Genomic DNA, 27,534 nt, shown 5'->3' on the forward strand with positions numbered 1-27,534 from the left:
TGGGAGTAAGAGTCTTACTGAATTTTCCTTTCAGGGAAAGCTTCAAACTGTGATTTTCAGATGTCAGTCTCCTGAGTAACTAGGATTGTAGGCCAATGCTTCCCAGCTCGAGTTCCTTCATTCTTAATCTCAAATTTACTAATTCCATAAGTGGGGGGAGGGAGGGAGGGAAAGAAAAATGGAGAAAACGAGGGAAAATGTAACACTGTTCAAAAACAAATGTACTTACAAGAGAAACAAAAAAAAAGCACATAATACATTTTAAATATGTTAAAAACAATAAATATGTTAAAAACAATAGCAAGAAAGGAAAAAAAACCACTTGTGTCCCTATCTTGGGTTCATTTCACTTAACCTCATCTTATATGGTCGTATGTACATAGGTTTTGACCTTTTGTCCTTGTATGTTCTTCCCCCACAGTATAACCTCTTTTCACTGTATTTGATGCCAGTGCCCTGCATCTTGTATATACACTTTTCTAATTTGGGGAGGGGAAGGGAAATAACAAAATGCTGAAATAAGGATACAGGTTGACCCATTGTAACAATGAGATGTACAAGACAGTATGTTGAAAACGAACTTTACAACTTGGTGGGGAGGGGAGTTGGGGAGGTGGGGAGGAGAGGTATGGTAGGGGAAAAACAAAGGAGGAGGTAACGATACTCCATAGGAAATATACTCACTACCTGACTTACGTAACTGTACCCCCTCTGTACATCACCTTTACAATAACAATAAAAAAAGAAAAAAATTATACAATAGTGAAATGCTGTTTTCAGAGAACAAGTTACCATAGTTTCCTGATTTCTTTGTTAACCTTGAGTAGGAAAAACATCTACCTAAAAGAATTTTCTTTTATATAGCAGGATAGAGTGAACACCAAAATGCACTGAAAATACAAACACAGTGGATGAGTTTCAGATTCTGAAAGAAGGGAAGGAAAGTGAAAAAAAAGAAAGGAAATTAATCAATGAGAAACTTTATTATATTGCAAAGCAAGTTCTAGGATCTTAGTTTGTAACTTTTACAGCTTAATATGTGAAACCCTTTTCTAAATTTGGCTGCTACATTTGAACCTAGGTAGTAGTGCCAGTAATATAGAAGACAATCAGAGGTGTGTTTGTTTTCCCTTATCAGGAAGTGTGTGTGTGTGTGTGTGTGTGTGTGTGTGTGTGTGTGTGTGTGTGTGTGTGTGTGTGTGTGTGTGTGTGTGTGTGTGTGTGTTCTACTGTTTCAGAAAGAATCATGGCCTTCCAACATTTTTGTTCTTACACTAAAGCCTTTCAAGAGTGTGGCACTGTGATATACTGCACTTGATTAAAGGATCCAATCAGAGCTGATTCACCAAAAGTCCATTGATGGGATTAATGGTTTCTAATCATACTTTCATATCTTCAATTAGCCCTATTTCCTGTAGTTTCACAAATTTTGAGTTATATGTAAGTTATCCTTTATAGGAGGCATGAAATCCTTGCATTTTTAGTGTTTAATTTGCATGATTTTTTTCTTTGATTTTTTTACTTGAAAAATAAAAATTTTTGATTTTTTTAGCTCATTGTCATTCTATGGTAACTGGCCAACTTAGTAGAAGTTTTATTTTACAGTTTGATTACATGTACTTTTGCCCCTCCCTCAGTCTTCTAACAAGTTCCCCTCAGTCTGGTTTCTATTCTTCTCAAATGTGAAATAAAGCATTCTCAGATTCTACAAGTAACACGGAAAGACATCAACAAGTTGCTGGGCAAGAAATATAATTGATTATTCACTCTTTACAATTTTAGTGTTCATAGTACGCAATACATTTTCACTATCTATGGAATGAAAAAAATGGTAACTGCTAAAGTCCTTTTGGCTTTTGAGTATATCTTAAGATTATTGACACTTTGGATACTTGACTGATTTATCTCAATCTCTTACTTTTTCAAATGATTGAATTTAAAATTTGGAACTTCATAGCCAGTGATTTCTTTAATATTTGCTTTGTTCCCAACAGTGCCCTTAAAGATAGCCGTTTTCCCCCAATGACAAGGGATGAGCTGCCACGGCTTTTCTGCTCAGTGTCTCTGCTCACTAACTTTGAAGATGTCTGTGATTATTTGGACTGGGAGGTAAGACTATAGAAAATTACGAAAGCAAAATGAAGGTAACTCCTGAGTAGATGTTAAACACTATGTCCAGAAAATTATTCTTTTGGCTCATTCTCATAGATATAACTCACTATTGTATAATGGAATACAAGTAAAGAATTTCTTAAATGGCAAAGTACCATGTGTTGTTTTAATCCCTAAATGAATATGGTCTTCATTTTTTTATCCTACCACCTCACGTGAGCACTTTATAAAAAAATGTTAATAATTAGTAAGAAGGACTGACTAGAATTTATTTTTCTTTGTATTTCCATTCCAGTGCATTCTGGTATAACAGCCACCAATTTTTTAGGTAATCGGAGGATACATTTTTGAAGTAAGAGCTATTTAGGATTGTATATCTCTCAGGGAAATGATCTCATGATGACAAAGTATTAGTTACTTATAATTAAGTAATGTGAATTTATTCTTGGCTACCTTAGTTTATGCACTTAAACATACAACTATATCTAGAATATCTCTCTGCTTTTGTAAATACCAGATTATATTGATCTTATTTTTATTCTTCTATAGTGGGTGGGATCAACTTGCTAATAGATTTGAGGGTTGACACCATTATTTGCTTTGGTGATTAAGAGAATGGAATTGAGTGTACATCTAGAAAAATTTATATGTACACATATTCCCAAATTACTGAATGCTTACTCAGTAGACTAGGCTTTGTGCTTCATGTACAGAAGTGGGAAGATTTTGATCCCCACCATGGAGTACCTTTCAGTGCAGCAGCAGAGAAAAACTGCATAAGCAAAATAGGAGGAAATAAAGGATATGAGAATGAAACAAGGGATTCATTTTCTCTTACACCATTCCTAAATGACATTATTGTATCATATGCTATAACATGTTTTCTTTTTGCTGCTTGTTTTAGAAGGGCCATCCCCAGTGGTAACTGAGACATTTTGCCTTGTGGCTAGATCACCATCTACACAGTTAATTGGACTTGAAATTTATTTTTGGCTTTGCCCTGATTCCATGTGAGACTTGAGACACTTTCTCTGTTTACAGAACAAGATATTTGTAAAGTTCTTGATATTCATTTTAAAAACCCCTGTTAGAACTTGCCTTTATTGACTAGGATGAAAGAGTCTCTTCTGGGTTTTATGGTGGGAGTTTTTGGAGCCATATCAGAATATGATAACATTTTACCTTTTTTGTAATGGAAGAAAAAAAATTCATAGTGTTGATTCTAGCAAAGATAGAATGTATAAGATCATTTGCAGAACTAGAATGTCCCGATTTGTGTTTTCCTTGGTAAGTTATGTTGTTGTTATTTGGCTTTTCCCCTTCCTCTCAGATGAGATATTGCTATATAGCCTAAACTGTCCTTATGATCTTCCTGCCTCAGCCTCCAGAGTGCTGAGATTCTAAGCATGAGCGATCACACCCAATCCTCAGATTTTCTTAGGATAAATCTACTAAAATTATGGGAAAATTCCCCAGTACTTAATTTTAAGTAATCTTAAATCAGGTCCCCTACTTATATACATTACAGTTTAGATGGTTCTTTTACTGCTTCAAGGCTGTTGTTTCCTTTTTTCTAGCTAGAATTTTATTTCTGCTTTCTAGATTTCAGGGGACAGTGTCTTCATAATTTGAGTGGTGTAGGTGACAATAAGGACAGAAGCCTGGCATCTGAAGTATGACTAAGTTATAAAACACATTGGCTCTTACTGGTAGCCAATGAATTAGAAATACTGTCTGGGCACATGGCTTATGCATGTGTGTGTTTCTTCTGTGGATGTATATTATGTGTGCATGTGTGTGTGTGTGTGTGTGTGTGTGTGTGTGTGTGTGTGTCAAGAGAAGGGGAAAGGGAGATTGCAGCAGCTGTTAAATAGGTATGGGTAAGCACAGAAGATTGTCTTCTTGAGCTCAATTTAAGTACTATCTACAGCAGAAACTGTCCTTCAGATATATCAGTTTTCTCTTAAGTGGATGAGAAGTAAAGACATAAGAGTCAGTACTCTTTCAGCTGTGATTGTTCCTCTTTGAACACTTGCTGCCACCTTGAATTTCTCAAAGGTCCTATTTTGCTTCTGTTTAGTTTTGTGTATTTGGTGTATTATTTGGGGCTAAATATTTCTTTTAAGTAATACTCTCTTGTTGAAACTAAACACATATTTTTGTATGTTTAGATATACGCATTTGAAAGTGAATTAGGTATTGCTAGACTGGCTATGCTAGGAAGAAAAGATTTTCCCTTTTAGCTATTTATCATTGTTTCAATTAAAAAATATTTAAGCACAAGAGTAATTTGTCACATTTTAAACTCCAAAAAATGTGAGTTGGAGCCAGTACTGTTGGCTCATGCCTGTAATCCTAGCTACTCAGGAGACTGCAACCTGAATTGTGGTTTGAAGCCAACCCAGGCAGGAAAATCTGTGAGACTCATTTCTACTAAACTACCAAAAAAGCCAGAAAAGGAGCTGTAGCTCAAATGGTAGAGCACTAGCCTTCAGCCAAAGAAGGTTAGGGATAATGCACAAGCCCCTAATGAGTTCAAGCTCTAGGACCAGCACCAAAAAATTGTGAGTTGGTCTTTTTCTAATTTAATATATATTTTTTATTGTAAAGATACTGTACAGAGGGGTTATAATTACATGAGTAAGGTAATGAGTAAATTTCCTATCCATCATTGTTACCTCCTCCTTTGTTTTCCCCTACCACCCCTTCCCGCCCTACCTCCCCAAGTTGTCCCTCCCTCCCCCCCCAAAGTTGTAAATGTAGTTTGTTTTCAACACAGTGTATTGTACATCTCATTGCTACAATGGGTCAACCTGTATCCTTATTTCAACATTTTGTTATTTCCCTTCCCCTCCCCAAATTAGAAAAATGTATATACAAGATGCAGGGCACAGAATCAAATACAGTGAAAACAGGGGTTATACCATGGGGGAAGAACATACAAAAGAGACAAAAAAAATCACATAGTACATTAAAAACAACAGCAAGAAAGATAAAACCTCTTGGGTCCCTATCTTGGGGTTCATTTCACTTAGCATCATCTTATATGGTCATATGTACATAGCTTTTGACCTTTTCTGCTTGTCCTAGACATATACTAGTTATTGCAAATAGGGAAACCATGCGACCTATGTTTCTTTGGGCCTGGCTTACTTCACTTAATACAATTTTTCCCCAAGTCTGTCCTTTTCCTAACAAATGGGGCAATATCATTCTTTCTGATGGAGGCATAGAATTCCATTGTGTGTATATACCACAATTTCTTGATCCATTCATCTACTGAGGGGCATCTGGGTTGGTTCCATATCTTAGCTATAGTAAATAATGCTGCAATAAACATAGTTGTGCTGGTGGCTTTAGTTTGGCCTTGTTTGTGATCATTTGGGTAAATGCCCGAAAGTGGGATTGCTGGGTCACAGTGCAGTCTTTTGAGGAGTCACCATACTTCTTTCCAGAGTGGTTGAACAAGTTTACACTCCAATCAACAATGCAGTAGGGTTCCCTTTTGGCCACATCCCCTCCAGCACCTGTTGTTATTAAATTTCTTGATTATAGCCATTCTAACTGGGGTGAGGTGGAATCTCAATGTTGTTTTGATTTGCATTTCTTTTATGGCTAGGGAAGTTGAGCATTTCTTCATGTGTCTATTGGCCATCCTTCTTTACTCTTCAGAGAAGTTTCTCTTTAAGTCTTTAGCTCACTTATTTATCAGGCAGTTGTTTCTTTGAGGATTTATTTTTGGGGGATTTTTGAGTTCTAAGTATATTTTAGATGTGAGACCCTTGTCTGTTGTATGGCTACTGAAGATCTCCCAATCCGTGGGCTTTCTATTGATATTGCTAGCTATGTACTTTGCCATGCAGAAGCTCTGCAGTTTCATGCAATCCCATTTGTCCAACCTTTCCTTGATTTGCTGTGTTTCTAGGTCTTTATTAAGAAACTTTTGGCCTGTACCAAGGAGCTCTAGAGTTTCTCCTATTCTTTCCTGTAATGTTCAGGGTGTCTGTTTTGACTTCAAGGTCTTTGATCCATTTGGAGTTGATTTTGGTGTAGGGTGATAGAGAAGGATCTAGCTTTAGTTTTCTGCAGGTGTTTAACCAATTTTCCAACACCATTTACTGAAGAGGCTGTCTTTCTTCCATTCTCTTTTTTTTAGGTGGCTATAAATGTACCATTTTGGTTGAAAATAGAACTCATTTATTGGGGGAATGATATTCTAAGGTTTTCTTTGATAATTCTGAGAAGAGCATGGCTACTTTAAACATAGCGTGCTAAATTGGAATTAAAGTATATATTTTTAATTATATACTTACACAGTTCTACTTGTAGATATATGCCCAAATGAATTGAAAACAGATTTTGGAACAAAAACTGAATTTACTTAGTCATAAGAAATTAAGTACTGATGCACACTAGAAAATTAATAGACTTTTGAAAAAATTATGTTGAGTGAAAGAAACCAGACTCAAAGGCCACATATTTTATGATTCTGTTTATACAAACTATCTCAGAGTTGACATATCCACAGAGAGCAAAAGCAGATTCATGATTTCTAGAGTTTGAGGATGAATGAGAAGTGACTGCTTAATGGGCAAAGAGTTTCCATTTGCAGTGATAAAATAGTTCTGAAATTAGATAGTGGTGGTAGTAGTTGCAAAATACTTAGAGTATATTTAATGCCACTGAATTACATGCTTTAAAATGAGGGCCAAGTATGATGGTGCACATTTGTAAGCCCAGCACTTGGAACATAAAGGAAGAGGAGTGTCAGTTTAAGGCCAGCCTAGGATTACATAGTGAAAACCTGCCTCATAAACGCCCCCTGCAAAAAAATTAAGATGGTAAATTTTATGTTTTGTATATTTCATCAGAATAAAAAAATGGAAAATAAATTTATATACACACACTGACCATCCATAGTAATATTAATTTACTGGAAAAGAAAGCTGCAAACATTCAAAAGTATAAAGAAATGTAAGCTATTCATAATGATATCATTCTTATATAACTACTTTTAACACTTTAGAATGCAGTCAGAATCTCAGTGTGTGTGAATTCTCCATGCATGGACCCAACCAACTGTAGATGGAAGTTATTTGAAAAAATATTACATCTATACTGAATATATAAATACTTTTTTGTCTTTTCATTATTTCCCATACAGTATAGCATATAACAACTATTTACATATCATTTATATTGTGTATATATATATATATATAAATAATAAATAACCTAGAAATATTGGATGTATATGGGAGAATGTATATAGGTAATTTTTGAATAGTGTAACATTTTATATAGGAGATTTGTTTGAGTGTCTTCATATTTTGGTATCCTGTAGGGGGTGTCAAAGGGACAACTATATTTCTTTCCATACTTAATCTGTGTCTTTGTATCAATAAATTTGCATACATGATTATGTATCTGAGATCATGTTGAATACAGTTACTATTTAAAAGATTTGGAAGTCTTTGTGATTCAGCTTATATGTAAATTATGCTATGATTTTCTTGTATTTTGATGGATCTACATTACAAAAGTATACATTCACTTTGAGAAATTTCACATTGACAAATAATTCCAACTTTTTTCCCACCATAATATATCCCATTCACAGTAGATATCTAATATTAACCTGACATGCAGAGTTCCATATATGTTTATGCCACAGTGGAAAACAGTATCAATGGACAATTATAATAGAGAATTTTAAAGTTAGTGATAGATAATGAGTTTGTTTTGTAGAAGCAGAAAGTTCTGTCATAGAGCGTCTCTTGTGGAAATATGGCTTGAGATTTGACCCCCAATGGTAAAGTGTGTTACTGCAGTAGAATTCCTAATTAGAGTGATAAAAATACTCAGACCAAGGCAGAACGAGGGCAGAATCTAGACGTCTTTAAGCACAGAGGTAGGTAACTTCACTAACAAGAAAGACATCCTTGTGGTCATGAGAATGATAAACATGACTGGTGGTAATAGTCACTTAATTTTCAGATCATCAGGAAAACAATTGGATTGCCACAGGGCTGGCTACCATCTTTCTGTCTTTTTCAATGAAGGTTAAGTTTAGCACAGTCTGTTTGGAGTTCTCCTTTGGTAATATGTCTCAAGTTTTATAATGAAACTTAGGAAAGCAAGATTTACTTTAGACTTTTTTTTAGGGACTAGAGTGGCTTCTCTTTTAGGATACAAGAAATCTTTGGTAAATGATTTCAAAAATAGAATATTTTCAAGACAGTATTGAATTGATAGAATGACGCTTCTGTATGTTCTGTAGTATCTATAGGTAGCTTCTAAGGAGTACCACCACCTACACCTTGTGCCATACAGAAAAGTTGGAGGACTGTCACCCTTCCCAAGAATTGCTGATCATTGCATACATCATGATCTGCTTATTTCCCTGGTGATTATGAAGATGAAGAGTGAATAATTGGAAAAATAGGCATTAACTTATAAATTGGCCTAAGAGGATAATCAAATGAGAAAAATTGTTACCCACTAGGGAGAAATCTAACATGATCTATCTTGTATTTGAACACAAAATAGTATTACTTTTATTCTGTGTTCTTTAGTTGACAGTGTTATCTGAATTCTGAATGACAGGATGATTGACAGACGTAGTGCTTTAGAAAGAAAGAAGCTCATACAATATGTTGGAGGTCTCCAAAATGGCATATAGCCTGGAATTAATGCAGTGAAACATTTGGGAGCTGTGTTTCTTTTCAAACATCTAAAAGGATATATAATCAGTGACATTACAATGGGTGGAGTTTGACTTCAGGAGTGATTCTAGGTGTGTCATCTCACAGCTGCTCATTTTCAGGATGATGTAAATGAATAAGCTTTTGTTTGTAGAAGAACTTGTATGGCAAGTATGCCACCCGTGATTTGTGGAAGCTAATGTAGCACATTGCTGACAGAAGTCAAAATATTTTCTAAATTGTAATCAGGCATCTTTTACTTCTGAGCTTTAGAGGAGATCATTTGGAGGCATGACAGAGAAATGTTTTCTGTATTCTAAAGTAGATGCTTAGATCATGTTTCAAAAGATTAATGACTTTCACAAATGTGAAGGTATTTTTCCTCTAGCTCCCTTCATCACTGTTTCTTGGGCAGTATATCATAGTCTAAGCACAGAGTATTAGTTCTTTTTAGTGGCATACAACACCCATGTTGGGTGGTGCTGGCCAGTAGGATTTTTGTGTGATAAATCTGTCCATAGACTACAAAGCTAGATTACATCCAAGTCTCTAGTCTCTCTCTGTCCCTAACATATCCAAACTGTCATTGTACATGAGGCTTGTGGACGCCTGGTACTCAGAGAGCTGTACTTCACGTTAAAAGCAATCTCTAATGCACACCTCTTGAGCAATCACAGCTCCATTTCTGACGTATTTGCTTGCAGTTAATAATAGGGCTCTTTTGTAACAACCTTCATGAGAATAAACAGATGAGATGAATAAATTGGCTACCATCATTATCTTTCATATATTTTAGAAGCTAATGTTCTCCTTTTCACACTCACTCCCTTCATAAAGGTTTGCATGATTTAGCTCCTCTTAATGTACTCCTGAAACAGATTTTCCATTCATACACAGATGGTTAGCATGACTCACAAAGTCACCAAGTGAAAGGACTTCTAGTTATATGTATACATTCTGTTTCTTCCCTCAGTTGTTTTTCCCCAACTATGATGTTCATCATATTTTGCCTCTGCTCTGCCTTAAGATTCCCGCTTTTTTATTTTTTAAATATGGGTATCAAGATCTAGAATTTTGTGTAAGACAGCATTTTGGGTAATTTAATCTTTGTCTTGATGCTCTTAAGTTAAATGCTTTTTCAAGGGCTGTGGGACATTGGGAAAGGGATGCTTTGTGTTTCCTAGCCATATACAAAAAATATGCTGTGCATCAACAAGGTAGTGTATAAGAAGACTGGTGGAGAAACAAACCATAAAAATAACATAACTTCTGAGAATGTGATGTAGTGCTTAAAAATGCCTATTAGCTATTAGTACCCATAAAGAAGTGGGCATGTTAGTTCATCCTCAGGCCTCTCTCCCTTCCTAAATTCGACTCAGTGTGTTGTTTACAGCTTGCATGTGTCCCCAGCATTTAATAAAAATAGTCATGAATTTGGGGAACAAGGAGAGTTGGGCTTAGTTGCCAATTGCCACTTCCCAGCTCTGTGACCTTTCTGGACCTCAGATACTATATCAGGAAGCTAAAAACTTGGACTAGGCAATACCTAAGGATTCTGGACTCCCACAAAATATTATTCTGTGACAAACTACCTTCTCTAAAATGGCTTTGGTTTCAATTATATCCAAAGGACTAATCACCAGTAGCCATTTAGAAGTCATAAAAAGAGAGCCCTAAATTTAAAAATGACCATTTTCAAATTAAATATAGACAGCAAGTTAAACATAGTCCAGTGTTTTAATGGTACATTCTAGATTTCTTTTCCATAAAATAAGTCTGTCTGGGAAGGAAAATATTTTGTCATTAATACCTCTATTTTATTACTATATCTTGGTTTAAGTCGATATTACATATCTAAGTATAAGTGAAACAAATACACTTTATAAGGACTCACTACAGTGCTTCTTTTTCTTCTTCATAACTTTAAGATTAATTTATTTTAAAAACAAATTTTGGGCCAGTCCTGGGGCTTGAACTCAAGGCCTGAGTGCTGTTCCTGAGCTTTTTTTTTTTCTGCTAAAGGCTAGCGCTCTACCACTTGACCCATATCTTGACTCCAGCTTTCTTGGTGCTTAATTGGAGGTGAGTCTCACAGACTTTTCTACCTGGGCTGGCTTCAAGCTGTGATCCTCAGATCTCAGCCTCCTGACTATCTAGGATTACAGGCATGAGCCATTGGCATCCTGCTAAGATGAATTTATTTACATAAATTTATCCATGTAACTTTTTATTAATAAGTCCTTTTTGTAGACTGAGTGAAACCGTACTGAGTCAGATAATCAATGTACATTTATAACATGAATAAGATTTTTCTTAATTTCTTATCAGGAAAGCATTACTTCATATTGAGTATGATTGTTAAGAGATTTTTCTGTCCCCCTTCCCTAACCTTGGAGAAGGAAACTAGGTCACATTTCCAAGTTTTGAGAAAAATGTATTACTTTGCTTTTCTTGAGTGTAAATTCACTTTCTTTCTCATTTCTTTTTTTCTTCTTTTCCCAAAACTGGTAGGATGCATTTTTGTAACTTTTGATGAAAAGTAGGCTCTTTATTTAAAGGTCATCTCTGTTTTCTGAATTTTACTTGGGAAGTTCAGGATGTTTAATTTTATAGAATGCTTATTATAATTAATCATTACAGAGAATTGAACTTTTTCTAAAATCATACTCTAAGCTGTCACTAGTTCTTTACAAAACCATACAGGATGAACACTTTGATTGCAAATGATATGTAAACATGTTTGGCTTCATAGCCTTTCAAAGCAGCTTTTCATTAGGCTTGCTTTATTTAACATCTTAGTAATTTTTAAAAAGTTCACAGGGGGTGATTATTAGATATTTTAGCTATTTAAAATCTGTGCGGCAGCTATTAGTTAAAATAAATGTTATCAGATTGTTGTTCAGTGGCCTTTGTGAATAAATTGGCAGACTTGTTTTCCTGATAGACAAGATGTCTAAGTCTCCTACATGAATCAAAATTGGCACTAATTAGGCCTTTAGTAAGCTCTGCAACAGCCAAGAATTCGTCCATGGAGACTGAACTAAATTTCTAAGCTAAAGGTGACTAATTTGCTGGGATCTTAGATCAGAGCAACACATGTATTTTGGTCAAGAGGACCTTTGTAATTATTTTCACAAAATAGCAAGAAAAAATAACTCAGCTGAGGTGGATGATGAGCATTTTTATAGTAAAATATGTTAAAAGGCTGTGTTCAAGTAACCTTTGGATGGATTTTTAATCAATTATCCTTCTTGATTTATGTTTCTAATATTTAGTGTAAAAAGCTGATCAAAGTAGATACATAAAGATCATTATAAGAATTTTTCTTAAAATGGATAAAACAGTCTAAAATGTAGTTCTTGGAGATATCTTAGTTGGTTCAGGAGAAAAAGATTTTGTCATTAAGATAAAAGTTATCTCTAGGAGAAGTACAAGTTGTCATGTCGAAAACGAACTTTACAACTTTGGTGGGGGGTGGGGAGGATTGGGTGGGGGGGTGGGGGGGGAGACTGTGAAGGGATGTGAAGGGTAAACAAAGGAGGAGGCTACAATGCTTGATAGGAAATGTACTCATTATCTTGCCCATGTAATTGTAACCCCTCTGTACAGTATGTTCACAATAAAATAAAATAAAATAAAAGTTATCTCTAGGTAGTACTAGTATTACAGATCACCTTTTATTTTCTCCATTAGACTTTCTAAGAACGAAGCATATACATATACATACATATATCTGTGTATATATACATATATAATAAGAATATGTAGAACTTGAGTAATTTTATAAACAGAAATTTTATGTGTATAGTTGTGTATGGTTTACAAAAGTAAAAGTTACTGATTCAAAAAAAGCAGAATTGCAACAACACTTTAGACTATAACTTGGTCAGATTTTACATACCTGCAGAATTTTAGACTTGCCTCTCCTACTGAGGGGCAAAGTAAAATACCACAGCTGCAAGGACTTGATAGGAAGCTTTACATACTATGAAGTCTGAATGATTGTTTCTTAGTCTCAGGTTTGATGGAAAGGGATTGGTTGGTTAGGATCTAAACAAATCATTATCAGCTTCTGAAAATAAGCTCTTAAATTTTCTTGTCCAAATAATTATTATTCAAAAGTATAACTTGGAGTAGGCCCAAACTTGATCTATTTTCCTCCTGAGTGTTGAATTTGCTTTCTTGAAGTAAAGGAAGTCACTAGTTTAACAAGGCTGAATTAGGCTGGGGCAAGTTCTGGAAGATAAGTGCAGGAGGTCACCATGGTGCTTAGAGGATTTTGTGGTTTTCAGAGGGATAACACATGCAGTTTTTCCTACTAACTGTATTAGAGACACCAGACTCTGAGTCAGTCCCATGGATTATCCAGTACAGTATTTTGTGGTTCCCTGAGCTGTTTTGTGAACACACAGGAGTGTCTTCAGCGATGCCAGCTTGAAAAGGTTACAGGGGATGCCAGATATCCTAGTTCCTCTCATTAGGAACTGAGTTCTTTCCTAAAGTTCAGAGAGACTAGCATATTGAGCCTGGCAGGTCATTCTTATGTAAATGGCCAGTAACTGGCTGTGTGGTTAATTACAAAACATATTGTGCCAAACGATTTCTTCCAGAAATACATGTCAAACCATTTTGATTCTTTGACCTCTTGATACTTTTCATGTTTTTCAAGATGAATTCACTGAAAATGAATAGAATGAACTATAGCCCCATTGTTACAGAGAAACCCAGAATTTGGTCCTGAAATGGGGGAAGATGGGACTGACTGTGGCATTGGCTGAGACACAATTCCACTTAAGGAAAGAAATTGCTTCTTTTGGCCAGGATATGATCAGAAATAGATTTAAGCTTTGAGGGTCACAACTGTGGAGGTAATTGTGGACCCAAATGGTCAAAGGTCTGCATGGAGCCTACTCAACTGCACCAGAGCACATTTTATCCACATTTATTGCTTTTAGCCAGATGATTCTTTTTCCCCCCATGTTTCAACCTCTTCAGATTGTTAGCTTGCTGATTAGGCTCACAAGTAAAAGTGAGACCCTTTGGTGGCATTGCTAGCAGATTGTAGGACTAGCACTTGCCTTATAGACAAAGTGGGTATATTAAGCTTTGACTATGCAATTGTGATGAGTGTAATATGGACTGTATATTGTAATGGGGTAGAAGAGGGCACATTTTTAATGCTCTTGTATTGAGGGTCGCTGCATTAGGGGATAATAGTTTTAAGTGAAGCCATGTTTATAATAAGAGGAAAGATAGCAAGGATAAATGAAATCTGCAGACAGTCTCTGAGCTTCATTATGGCCATTATTTATAATCTCTTCTACCAAACCTTTTACTATGTAGCAAAATTGATTAATTTGCATATATCTCTTTCCTGTGTGCCCATGTGCTCTCTGGTAGAGTAGTGAAAATATAGAGAAATGGATAAGAGAGGAAAGTGGATGGGGCTGAGGCCAGGTTGAGTGGGGAAGCATAATCCCCCAAACTGGATAATCAAGCACAGAATAATCAAGATATATTTGAGGGTCTTAACATTAATCTTGATATTTAATCATTCTGGAAAATGTAAAAAAATATCCAAAAGATTGTGTAATAGCATTAATAAAAAAAACTTGCTATGGAATGGTTCCACAAAAATATGGCTTTCTTTTTATCATGAAATATGAATCTGTTGAACTGGTCTTAATATTCTCTCAGCACACACAGAGCTCTTAATTCCATATCCTCTTATCTATAAGTCCTGCATTTAATTTACTACCATTTGAGTTGATTTATAGCTCTGCTTAGCAAAAGTATAGTCTTGATTAAAACAGTATTATTACAGCTGAAGGATTTTGAAAGCATTTTTTTCTCAGACCTTGTAATAATTTTGAAAATGACCTGTGGACTCTCATAGGCTAGATTTGCAAGTCTCCAGGTTTTGCTCACTTGGCTGTACTTTCGTTAGTGGTAGTATTAAGTAGCGGTATGTTTGTTGACATAGTTTTTCTAGATCTTTCCATTTGTCATTAAAAATACAAAGTTATTTTGGTAGAATTTTAAAGCAGATTTACTTCAAGGAATCCAAGCTCCCTAGTTAGCTAATCTCTTATCTAGTTGATAACTGCTACTATACTTTTGCCTCTTGGGAAGGTGCTGGACATCTAATCAGTCCAAGGGAGGATTCAGTTGCTATGCATGAGGTTGTATTTTGGAGTTGCAGCTGTGACATATGCCTCCCCGAAACAATATGGATTCTGTTTGGGTGCTCATTTAGTGCAGATGACTGAATTTGCAAAGCCAGTGATTTCCACAGTTGGCCCAGAATTGGACATTTTCTACGGCATATAGCAACCATTTTTGATTCTCCTGGTTTGATTGTACTATGTGATGGTTTTGTGGCAGTAGTGGTAAAGAAAATTCTGTTTCACAACAGGTGATAAAAATGATATGGTTTGATTCTGTTAAGAATCATATTATTAGAGCGCTAGCCTTGAGCTGAAGAGCTGAGGGACAGCGCCCAGGCCCAGAGTTCAGGCCCCACGACCGGACCCAAAAAAAAAGAAAATAAGAATTTGCTATCTTTTGGATCTGGTATGTCCTTGGTTGATTCCCAGTCTGGCACCACTGATGGGGAGGAGGGTGAACTCTTTAGAAAATGAGGCTTAATGGAAGGGAACCTGCCCATAAAATGTAAGCTCTTACCTGGGTGCTTGTGGCTCACACTTGTAATCCTAGCTACTTAGGAGGCTGAGATATGAGGATCATGGTTCGAAGCCAGCCTCGGCAGAAAAGTACGCGAGACTCTTACCTCCAATAAACCACTCATAAAAAGCTGGAAGTGATGAAAAAAAAAAAAAAAAAAAAAAAGAATCATATTATTGTTTTGATTCTACTAGTTGAGGAAAAAGTGAACCATGTTAGTTTTGGTTTTATAAAGCCCCAAATTGCTAAACTTACAGGGGCTTTCAGTTGTTGAGAATCGGGGGAACACAGAAAACAAAAGTTGAAAATGCACTCAATGGGAGAATTTTTATTTTTAAATCAAATTTGACGGAGGTGCCTTCTCATAATACAAAAGTAAAAGAAGCAATCTTATTTGTGATTAATTTTTGTTTTTGTTCATCATGTCCTTTGATTTTGATCTGACTTCATATAAATAGCTTTATTGATACATAATTCACAGACCGTACAATTCGTCTTAGCCTCTTTTAATTGGTAAATTACTAGGCTTTAAAATCTCTGACATTTTGTTGAAGAACATAGAATGTACTCCTATGAAGAAAGGATTTACATGTCTAAATTACATTACCCCCCCCCCATTTGCCTAAGTCATTTTTCCCAGTACCCATTGTTTGTCAGAGCTAGGATAGTTATTAGGGCTATCTAGATCAATAAGGATAAAAATCACTTGGGGAGTTGTTCTTTTTCCAAACTATACTTGAAACATTTTACAATTCTAATAACCTCTGCAGCCCCTTCCCCACTCCCTACCAATCCAGTCCTGTTGATTTTGTCTGATATTCTCACCTCACTGATAGGGATACAATCTCCTTCTCACAGCTTTTTGACTCGACATCTTAATAAATACTGAATTTCTTTCCAATTTTACCATGACAGATGTTTTTGATAAATGGAGTTGAAGATTCAAAATTCACTTCAGTGAATGATGGAGCATAAATTGCTTCTACTGTGGATTAAAAAAAACAAATTATAAAGAATCTGATATTGTCCAAGAAAATAATTTCAAAGTAACTGATCAGGAAGTTAGGAGACAGAAAGTATTGCTAATTTGTCATTACCTCAGTGCTATGTCAGCCACTGGGGATGTCCTTTATTTTGCAAATGCCTTAGAGCTAAGCACTCAGACTTCTCAGTTCTCCGCAGTGATTTCCCACAGTGTCTGGGAAATTTTGTTGTGTTAAGCTTTCTAAACGGTTGCTCTGGGCACATTTTTTAACAAAAGAAGATTCATAAGAATATTGATATGAAATATATAGAAGGCTAGCCATAGAGATATGCTTTAATACAAAACAAAGAACACTCAGAAGATCTGACAGGCTCTAATGGATAGATATGTGAAGGTCCAAGGAAACAATGAATTGGATTTCCCAGAGAACATTTTATTACAGAAAAATTTGGAAATTTTCAGGTTGAGGGTAGACACAGCAAGAGGATATAAGTGACCCATTTTCCTGTTTTAGACTCTATATCTATATATATAGAAAGGATAAGGTCTGTGATTTCACTCACCTGTTCTGAAAAGAATCCTCCATCCTGGGAAATAATGTTCACCTGCTCTTACATCTGCCTTCCAGGACCTTGGACAGCCTGATACTCCACTTGGGAACTGTTGAATTTAGACAACCACAGATTTAGGAAAATGGAATAGAGTGGTTGTACTTTGGAAATTGCATTTTTATTACCATCTTGGCAAAGAAGTTAAGAATTTAAAATCTTTCTTTAGCGTTGTGTAAGAAATGAAGAAAAAGGACAGGTTTCTTTTGATTGTAAACTAAAAGAAAAGCATGCTGCTTTTAAAAACATTGCCAAGATATTGTTCACATTTCCTAAGAAGACTACCATTTTTATCATGGAAAATTTGTTTCATATTTCTCAAAGTAAACAGTGGTTTCTAGGTTAGGGTAATAGAAAGACTGTAAAAATGCCCTGTCCCAAATTGATTCATGCTCTTAAATTCAGTTGTACTGTTTGATGTCCAACTGGTGGTGTTCCTTTTTTTGTCAGTCTTATCTGATACTTTTTACTTGCCAACGAACAAGTCAAAATTTGAATGGGGCTTGACACTTTGGGAGGGGTAGGCACAAGAAATTTTGGATGTAATTTGATGTGCTGAGTGGCCTCCTAAACAAGATGGTTGCTTACTTTCTCTTTGAAGTCAGTTCACTTTGTTTAGCTCCTTAATATCATGAATCATAATCTGGGAGTTGGAGCAGAATTCTTGGCACCAACTGTGGCATAGCCCCCTAAAGGATGTTTGAGTTTTCTAACTACAATAGCATAGCTGTACCCATTTGGGGTCCATACAAATCAATATTTTGAGTCTCCATTGAACATCGTAGTGGCTCACCAACTGAAAGCCAAAGCTTTGTAAAGAGAAAACTGATATGCACTTCAAAAATCAAGGGGAAAGGAAGAACTGCATTCTATTGAAAGTTAAATTATAACATTTTTCTGTTTCTATCAAGAAGACTGTACTAATAAAACTGCCCATTTCTTTCAGGTGGGTGTACATGGCATTAGAATAGAGTTCATCAATGAAAAAGGATCAAAACGCACCGCCACCTACCTACCGGAGGTTGCAAAGGAGCAAGGTCACTGTTGGAATTTATTTCATATGATCTGATGAAGAATTTAAACAAATTGACAAATTGAAATGTAATATTTGACCTTGCAGTTATGCCTGATAATTGATCAATGTCAAATTGCAAGAAGTGACTCTTTTATCACTGCCACTGCAATGTCTTTCAAATCAGTGACTTATACTAATGCAGAATATCTCCACTGAAGTTTTGAACAAAGGCAAAGATTGGGCCTTAGTTGATGATTTGCTACTAATCTGAAATTCTATTTTTTCATATTCCATTATTCTACAAGTATTGTTTTGGCATGAGCAAGCCTGGAGCTTGAGAGACCGCCATGTAGCATATTCCCATTGTCAGTATCTAATGTTTTATTCTTAGGTGGCTGCCACTACTCATTCCACTAATATTAAAACTGTAGGTTTCCCATTAGGACTGGGTCATTATGAGTAAGTGAAGTATTATTATTTTATATGCTTGGTAATTACTAATAAACAGACATTTTCCCATTACATAGATATAGCACAAATCTTGATGAACCAACACAAACTTCACTCTATAGTATTTTTGTCCTTTCTAGCTGCTACTAAATTCTTATATTAACTGAAAGGAATATCTTTTGTCTAATAGAGCTTTTCTTCTCATCAGAAAGCATTTAAGATTTGGTTTGCCTATGTTCGTTCATATAAATATGAGAAACATAATAGTAAAAGTTAACCTCATTAAACTCCCAAATAAGAAAGTTAGTTCTTATGACAGTTATAGATTTATTTGAGTTGCTCTAGAAAATGTCTTAATCCTGCAGTACTATTGAATTCATAAAGCATACATAAGTATGGTTATCATCCTTATCTGAACCAATAAAAAATGCCCTTGAGCATTGCACACAAATTTAAATTGATTGATTCTGTAATTAATTAGGAAGATACCATTACAACTAGAAATTACCATCTAGTAGCAAACGAGTCCTAAATAAGACTGAGTTATTACAGTAACATCTCTTGAAGAGTATAGTGGTTATTGTTTGTTACAGACATAATTTATCAGTCACTGCCTATCTCTTAGACTCCTTGCCTTCAAATATGGTTGAGATCAGGAAACCAATGTTGTTAGATATTGTGGATAGCTATTATTGAAGATAAGTGGTGATAGACTTGCTTCTGTATAGGATGAAATTTTAGCTGTTCTCTGTGATTGTTTTTAGGCCCAAACGAGTTGATGGAATTTGGGGACAGTGATAGCTGACATCCACAAAGTCATTTTGTATTTAACCAAAGGTGCTTGTGATTTGTACTTAACTGCTATTTTATCTGATCAACTCTCCACAGGATGGGACCACATTCAGACTATAGACTCCTTACTGAGGAAAGGAGGATACAAAGCTCCAATTACTAATGAATTCAGGAAAACCATAAAACTGACCAGGTATAGAAGGCATTTTCTCACATAAAGCTAACCAGTACATATGTCTTACAACCCTTTTATATCTTTGGTCTCTCTAACTGTACTTACTTTCCTCTTATAAAATAGAGGAAATGAAGGCAGGGACATACTGAGGATTGATATAATGGGACTCTGCTTGGCAGAAAAGCCTGTATGATCTATGAGTCCATCCTTCCCATCTTTATCTCTGTGTGATTACTCTGGCTTTGTACCAACAAGCCCTCTGAGACTTTAGACTACCTTACTAGAGAAAGCACCAGAATTAGCTATTCTGCCAGCTTTTCACACTGCCTAGCAGAACTCCAGGATTCTGATAAGCAGTCTTTGAATTTGAATTTAACATTAGAATTTTGGCAGTGATTGAAGAGTACCATGAAAGCTTATTGAGAAACACAATTGAGCTAAACTTGAATACTAAATAAACTTAAGCATGGAATAATAGGAATTCTTACTTAAAAAGGAAAATATCAAACATTTTAGGAAAACAGGTTGCTGTTTCCATGTATTTCAATTCTAGAGAACTGTATTGAATGCCTCTAGTCTAAAAATGGACTATTCTCAGCTCTGAGCAGTTACAAATTTGAAAATGCCTCCATTTCTGCTCTCCCTAACTTTATAGTGGGGAGAATAGAAGGGCATGTACAAAAATAACTATTACTATAAGGCAGAGTATGATGGATGATATAAGATTGTAAAGCCAAGAAAGAGGAATTCCAGGAAGGAGTAGAGGAGTAACAGAAGGTTTCAAAGAGGAGGTGGATTGAGAGCTGTGCTTGCAGAGTGGGTAGAATATCTGAGGAAAAGGGATTTCCCTAAGATGTTGAATGAAGGCATGTAGGTGGCAAAGTACAAAGCAAGTCATAAGCAATGTGAAATACTCCTACTTGGCTAGTGTTCAGTGCACATATAAAATACAGTATTCAAGGAAAATATGGCCCAGAAGGTGAGTTGGATCTGACAGTCCAAACTAGGCATTTGGTAGCAGCTGTAGATAAACCAGATAGGTTTGGAGAAGTGTATGATTGGAACTAGAAACAGAAAGAATAGCTAAGAAACAGCACTGTCATGGAAGTGTCTATGGCAGCAATTCAAATGAGGTGCATTGAAGGGAAGTCAGATGGGAAGAAAGGCTGGGGCAGATATTATAGAAGAAGTGGCAGGATTTGGTTATCATTTAGAAATAAGGAAGTCAAGGTTTTCATCTAGATAAAAGAGACCAAGGTTATCTGTTGAAGGGACATAGTGATGACAGGAGGAGACTTAGACTGATGTTTCAGTTCTGGATTTAAAGTACTCCTAGGAATGTCTAGTAGTAGGTCACTGAAAATGGGGAGGCGCAAAGCTTATGACTAAGAGATAATGCCTTCGGTACATCTTCAGAGATCATAGCTGAAGCTATAAGGATCAGATTCTCTGAGAGGGACAAAATATAAAGTCAACCACGTAAAGATGCAAACTAGGAAAATCCTATAAAGCAGAGCTAAAAGGAGCAAAGAGATGAAAGAGGCAGGAGCAGATCTGAGATGGCTAAGAAGCCATCTGACAGGCATGAAAGAATTAGAGAGCTTCAAAAACAGAGTAGTAAGCACTATCATCGTGGAAAGGTCAGATACAATCAAGCTGCCTTCCAATAGCTGTCTATGGAAGAGTAGTAGCAGAAGCACTTGGCCAGAAAGTAGTTTGAGAAGTGCATTGAAGGTAGAAGGTACCTTCAATGAAAAGAAAGCTAGACTTAGGGCAAAGAAAGAGTTCTGGATCTAGCATTAAGAACAGTCATAGTTAATAGTAAAACCCAAGTTTATGTGTGGACAGGAAGGAATGATAAATGGGGGAAAGATGAAAGATCTGTGAAGCAAATACTCAAGTGAATGAGATGCAGATTAGGTGTTTTGTTCCTTCCTGTAAGTAAACTAGGACTAAAGGGGTATTCAGTTTTGCAGAATATTCAAACAAGGAGTAGGAAGAATCCTAGATTCAGAGTTTGGATTTCTGTATTGTGATCTCAGCTTTGGTACTTACTGGTGGTATGACCATGGGAAGTCACTGATTCTTTCTACACCTCTTGTTTTCTGATTAGGTATATCACCTACTTCTTTATGTTAACTTTCTCTTCCCTGATTTTCTTTTAGGTACCGTAGTGAAAAGATGACCTTGAGTTATGCTGAATACCTTGCTCATCGCCAGCATCATCACTTCCAAAATGGCATTGGGCATCCCCTTCCTCCATACAACCATTATTCCTGACACTGAGCCGCACAACCAGTCATTGGGCCTCTCTGCCGACCTCTTCCCAGGAGACCCTCCACCTTCTTGGTCTAGCTATCTCTTTTACTGTACCATTTTATGATGATAGTTTCCGTTGCCATGGTGAAACTTCGACATTGTCATTTAAGATCATCATGGTAACGGGTAGGAAAGTGACATTTGTTAAGAAGATCTTGTTTTCTTATTTTTAAGCATTGATTTTTTTTTTTTGCAGCATCATGTATAACTTTTGGGATTTTTCTTTTCTTACAATTTAGATAGAATTTTGCTTTGCTATCTCAAACAGGTTTGTCTTTATTGCCTTTCATCCTTTACTTTTGCTTCCTTCCTTCCCACCTTCTTTTTTGACTGTGGATGGAAGAAAGTGTGCAGTTTTTAAGGATCTTGTTTAGATTTGTCTAGTAAGTTTTCCTCAGTAAGAGAGTTATGTTTTGGTAGATGGGTTTGGGAGTAATTCATATCAAATTCAGGTCTTTGTATATTACTCTTGAATTTGCCTAAAATTCCCTTTGCTATGACAGCTTCATATTTAGGTCAGCATTCCTTAAGAATTTATTTTTCCTGTGGTTAATATATATGAATGTTAGTAACAAACATTTAAAGATACATGATAGGGCTTGTCACAGAGAAAAAGAACCATTTATGCCTACTATGCTGGTTGTCATGAAAGACTGCCTCACCCCACTATAGAATCAGTTCATAAACTAAATCACTGTTTTAAGAAAGTACCTTTCAAATATGCTACAGAAATCATTTTGAAAAGCAGCAAATATTAGGAAGAAAACAGATGCAGAACTTAGTGCCTTTGAGAAGACAATAAAATTAAGAGGGGTTCAAAAAGGCAATGTAGAGAAATATTCTTGTAAAATTTATTGTTTCTAAATGGGAAACAAGAGATTAGACAAATTCCTTACTCTTAATGTATTTTTTTAGCTGAAAAAGTTATTTTGAGCAAATAACCAAAAGACATTTGTCTATTTTCTATTAAGTTAAATTTGTTAGGTTAAGGTTTCAGGAAGTCACAATTGGCCAGAGATAGTTTTCACTCCATCTAAAGATATGGTAAAGATAATCTAGTGAAACAAAAGTTCATACATACCATGACTTCAAATATGTTTGCTTGCCATGGAGACAATACCAGAGTTTCAGAGAGCCTATAAAATAGTTTGAATCTCTTTCTGCACTACATACTTTTGATAGAAACACATTTGCTTTGTTGATAAGATGTTCTGTCATACCTATAAAGATGTGGTTGGCATTCAATTATGCTAAAAGTTAGAGCCTAGCTCATATGTGGGGCAAGTCTTCCCATGATGAGCACAAGGAGAAATTAGTGATGTCAACAGAAGGTCTATATGTATATCCCCAGGGGAAAAAATAGATAATTTTGGCAAAAGATGGCCTTGACTTTATGGTAATATATATAGAGATAGAGATAGATAGATATATATTTGGGGAAAAATATATAATTTTCAAACAGGAAATTGGTGTATCAAGTGATAAAAGTATGCTGCAGAATATATATTCTAAAACTGTAGAAATGTCTCTGAATATTGAAATGATGTAGCTTATACATATAGTTGCTGTGACAAGTGACAGACTGCTAATTGAGAATTCAGAACCCTTTTTCTAGTTCATGAGCTAGTTGGCTGACTCCCTTCTGCTTGCCACTGGGGCAGAGCACACTACTTTAGTGTTTGATGAGAATTCTTAGAAGTTTGATGGTGTTCTTTCATCCACAGCATCCATTATTTAAACAACCATTTTCAGTTGAGATGCCTTAAGAAGCCAATTGCTAGATAGCCTGAAATGCAATCTAGGTAGCCAGTTCCACTGAAAAGAGATAAGTCAGGAAAATGAAATCCTTAGACTTTAAAAGAAATGAATTCAAAATGCAGTTGTTTCTACTTGGAAGCATTTTGGAATAGATTAGTCTTTCAGTATAAAAATAGGAGGCTACCTGATAGGAACTATTTTGCCCTTATAGGGAAACTGAGCACAAGCTGAATGATACTGTTTGCTGCAAAAAAGGTAAATGAAACAAACTAAAGAGAGACAAAATAGACCTAGACCAATATTATTGTGAAATCCATCTTAACTATCATCTCATCAGTTCAGCAGGCTCCTCATCCTGGGTGAGCTTATGGTTAGAAGTTTGTTTGTTTTTTTTTAAAGAAAAGATCTATCACACACATATGTGTGTATGTGTACATATTACTTACATACACATACACACATATGTGTGTATTTATGTATTTAACGGTGCTAATCAATCTTGAGCAGGTCACGTGACTGGTCATGCGGACTCTAAAATCATATCAGATTTTTTAAAATTCTTGATATATGCAGATGTTATACAGATTTTCATACCAGTGTAATAATGTTATACTGAAGATATAACCATCCTGCAGGCTTCAAAGGACGAGGTCAGCAATATTTTCCACCATGGCTTGGGGGAAAAAGGATAGTTTTGTCTCCTTTTGTATTCAAGTTGATGCACAATGCATTTTTTGTGTCTAAGTAGCTGTTGACTAAAAGACTTTGTAGTATAAAGGGTGTTATACAAACTGTAATGGTGTGCTTTAAACAAATGCTAGACCTTTTCACCTTTCACCTTTGTTGTATATTACAAAGCTGTTAAATATGTGGTTTGACTTAACTTTGAACATGTGGAACTACGTAGCATGTGTCTTTAACTTGGACAAACATTCTAATTGCACAGGTTATGTTCTAGCCAGTTGTGGTTTATTCGTTGAGAAACACAAATGTGAATTGCACTCTTACTCACCGGAATATCGTATAAGTTCAGTGATCTTTAAATGCTCAGAAGTAATACTTGAACTTCATATTGAGTAGCACAAAGTTTACATAGCCCCTTGTAAATGTTAACTAGTTACACTTAAGTTTTCTGTTTTCCAATGTAACTGGGTATTTTTTCCTTTTGGAAAATAGTATGTGTGTTTTGGTATGTAGCAAAAGGCTTCCATTTCTGGAAGGGTTTTTTTGTTCTTAAAGTCAGCCAGGTACCAGATTCTAAAGGAATAATTGTCCCCTCTCCCCCACCCTTCAAGTGGCCTTCTGATTGCGCTGAGAACGTGCTACTGCCCTCTCTAGTCTCCCCTACCTTGAGAGGACGGTAAAATTGATGGGGGAAGTACAAAGCTTGCTCTCTTCCCTCACTCTACTTAAAACAGTTGTGAAGTTTTCAGTCCAGTGCATACAGTCCCAATGCCCAGCACACCGGAAGTTTGTATACTGGCCTCGTCTTCAAATGTGCAAGAAATTTGAAACTGTCATCTGGAATAGATTCCATCTCTTATGTGTGTTAGATCAAACCAAAGAAGCCCCCAGCCATGCCCAAATGCTGCTCCAAAAGCCTGCCTTCCAGTCCTTACAAAAAACCTTGCAGGATTATGTGTGTTCACTTTTTTATTTTTGTACAGTTTCTAAGTGATTTTTGCTAGTGATGTTAAATTGAATTAAGTTTATTTGAGGGGTGTGAATGCCTCCTCCATTTAAATAAACTGGTGACTTTCCTTTTATTTTTTAAAAGTGGAAACCCATTGTGTGCCTCTCGATTTAAGGGTTTCTGATTACATTATTCTTAAGACCAGCATTGATTCTTTATATACAAAGATATGTTTTCCTTGTTTTTTATTACTATTTCAGAAAAAAAAACCTTTTATTTTGCTCTGGACCCAGTAAACTGCGCTGGTATATAGATGCACTGAGAAAATAAAACTTTTGTAACCACCTCTAACTGCTTTTGTATATCAAAGTTGATTACTTTTGAAATATTTGGATCTAGTTTCTAAGTTATTTTAGTGTTTTATATGTTCCCCAAAATTATGTTGAATAGGTCACCAGCATATTGAGTTATTGGTGAGATTGTACTGAGCAAAAAGCTACCTGGAGTAGCTCCTCTTTTCCTTCTTTCTTAGTAACCTGTCTTTTGATTACAGTAAGACATCACAGATTACCCAAAATCCCCTTCACATATAACTAGGTCCTCCTTCCTTCCACATTTAATTGCTTAATAGTTTGAAGAAACTATTGGAAATGGGCATTTTATATGACATGTATGGCTTTAAAATATTAAAAAAATGTGCAAAAAGAAAAAAAATATAAGGTTTATGTGGGTCTGTAAGGTATGGCTGTGGAAAGATATTGTAGTAGTTTTGACACTATTGTTATTACCTTTGAAATCATTTACCCAATAAAATGTTAAAATCAAGTTATCACTTCTTGTTCGTTGGTTGGTTTATTTTGGTCAGTTGTGAGGCTTGAACTTAGGGCCTGAGCACTGTCCTTGAGCTTTTTTGCTCAAGGCTAGCTCTCTACTACTTTGAGCCACAGCACAACTTCTGGTTTTCTGGTGGTTTATTGGAGATAAGAGTCTCACTGACTTTCCTGCCCAGCTGGTTTCAAACCATTGTCCTCAGATATCAGCCTCCTGAGTAGCTAGGATTATAGCTGTGAGCCACTGGTGCCCAGCTTCTTGTTTATTTATTTAACTTTTTTTGTCGGTTTTGGGGCTTGAACTCTGGGCCTGGATGCTGTCCCTCAGCTCTTCAGCTCCAGGCTGGCTCTCTACCACTTGAGCCACAGCACCACTTCCAGTCTTCTGAATGGTTTACTGGAGATAAGAGTCTCACAGACTTTTCCTGCCTGGGCTGGCTTTGAACCGTGTTCCTCAGATCTCAGCCTCCTAAGTAGCTAGGATTGCAGGCATGAGCCACTGGCGCCTGGCTATTTATTTAACTATTCTTATAGTAGAATGTTGATCTCATCAGTACTTGTTACTAAAAGGTTAACAGGAAGGCTGGGAAGTTGGCTCAGTCGTAGAGTGCTTGCCCCACATCCATGAGGCCCTTGGTTTGATTCCTCAGCACCACATAAGCTGAAAAAAGCTGGAAGTGGCACTGTGGCTCAAGTGGTAGGGTGCTAGCCTTGAGCTGAAGAGCTGAGGGACAGTGCTCAGGCCCAGAGTTCACACCCCACGACTGACAAAAAAAAAAAAAAAGGTTAACATGAGAAGATTCTGAAATAGTATAGCTAGGACCTGATGGATTTCCTTCCAAATAGCTTTTGAGGAAAGGTTACCTGGCTGCAACTGCTCCCTACAATATTATTGGCACATATCATACTTGTACCTAGCCCTGGGTCCTGGACTCAGTGATATTGATTAACATTGATTTGGCCGATCTAACCTGGGCAGGCATCTGAGGCAAGCATAAAATGGGTTCCAATGGTAATTTAGCCACACATCTAAGCCTGCTTTTGCTGTTGTCCAAATCAGTCATCCGCTGTTAGGTGTTTCCCCTTGGTGAGCTACTACTGGACAAGTGGTTTGCTGTCCACCAGAGCACCTGATGATGTTGGAACCCTTTCTTTTGCCATCAAGGAAGCCTGTCTCTTCTCTGACTGTAAGAAAGAAAATCCAAATAGGCCAATGTGTAACTACCCAAAGGGTATATACTCTCCTTCACCACCTATACCACATACTTCAACTGAGTGTCACCTATTTTTACCAATTCTAGATTAGTACCCCCCTACCCATTTATCTGATGCTTCTAACTTCAGGGAAACACCTGAGTGGGAGGTAAAGCAACTGGTGCTACTGACTTTCAAGAACCAGGTAAAATCAGCAACAAGAAAAAAAGCTGCTACTATCTGTTCTTTCTGCAGAAAAGCTATGAAAGACACAG

The 27,534-nt window shown here is 36.2% G+C and overlaps 1 protein-coding gene across 1 annotated transcript in view; it reads left to right on the plus strand.

Moving 5' to 3' along the window:
• Ammecr1 (AMMECR nuclear protein 1) overlaps window positions 1-26,034 on the plus strand; it is a 132,256-nt gene extending 106,222 nt beyond the window's left edge. The window contains exons 3-6 of the mRNA XM_070039907.1: window positions 1,995-2,109; window positions 18,040-18,130; window positions 19,447-19,543; window positions 21,691-26,034. Coding sequence (XP_069896008.1) covers window positions 1,995-2,109; window positions 18,040-18,130; window positions 19,447-19,543; window positions 21,691-21,805 — 418 coding nt within the window. The 3' untranslated portion in view covers window positions 21,806-26,034. The remainder of the gene's footprint in view (window positions 1-1,994; window positions 2,110-18,039; window positions 18,131-19,446; window positions 19,544-21,690) is intronic.
• The last annotated feature ends 1,500 nt before the right edge of the window (window positions 26,035-27,534 follow it).

This window comes from Dipodomys merriami, unplaced genomic scaffold (assembly GCF_024711535.1).
Source record: "Dipodomys merriami isolate MVZ:Mamm:240054 unplaced genomic scaffold, mDipMer1.0.p SCAF_3, whole genome shotgun sequence".
NCBI classification, from domain to species: Eukaryota; Metazoa; Chordata; class Mammalia; order Rodentia; family Heteromyidae; genus Dipodomys; species Dipodomys merriami.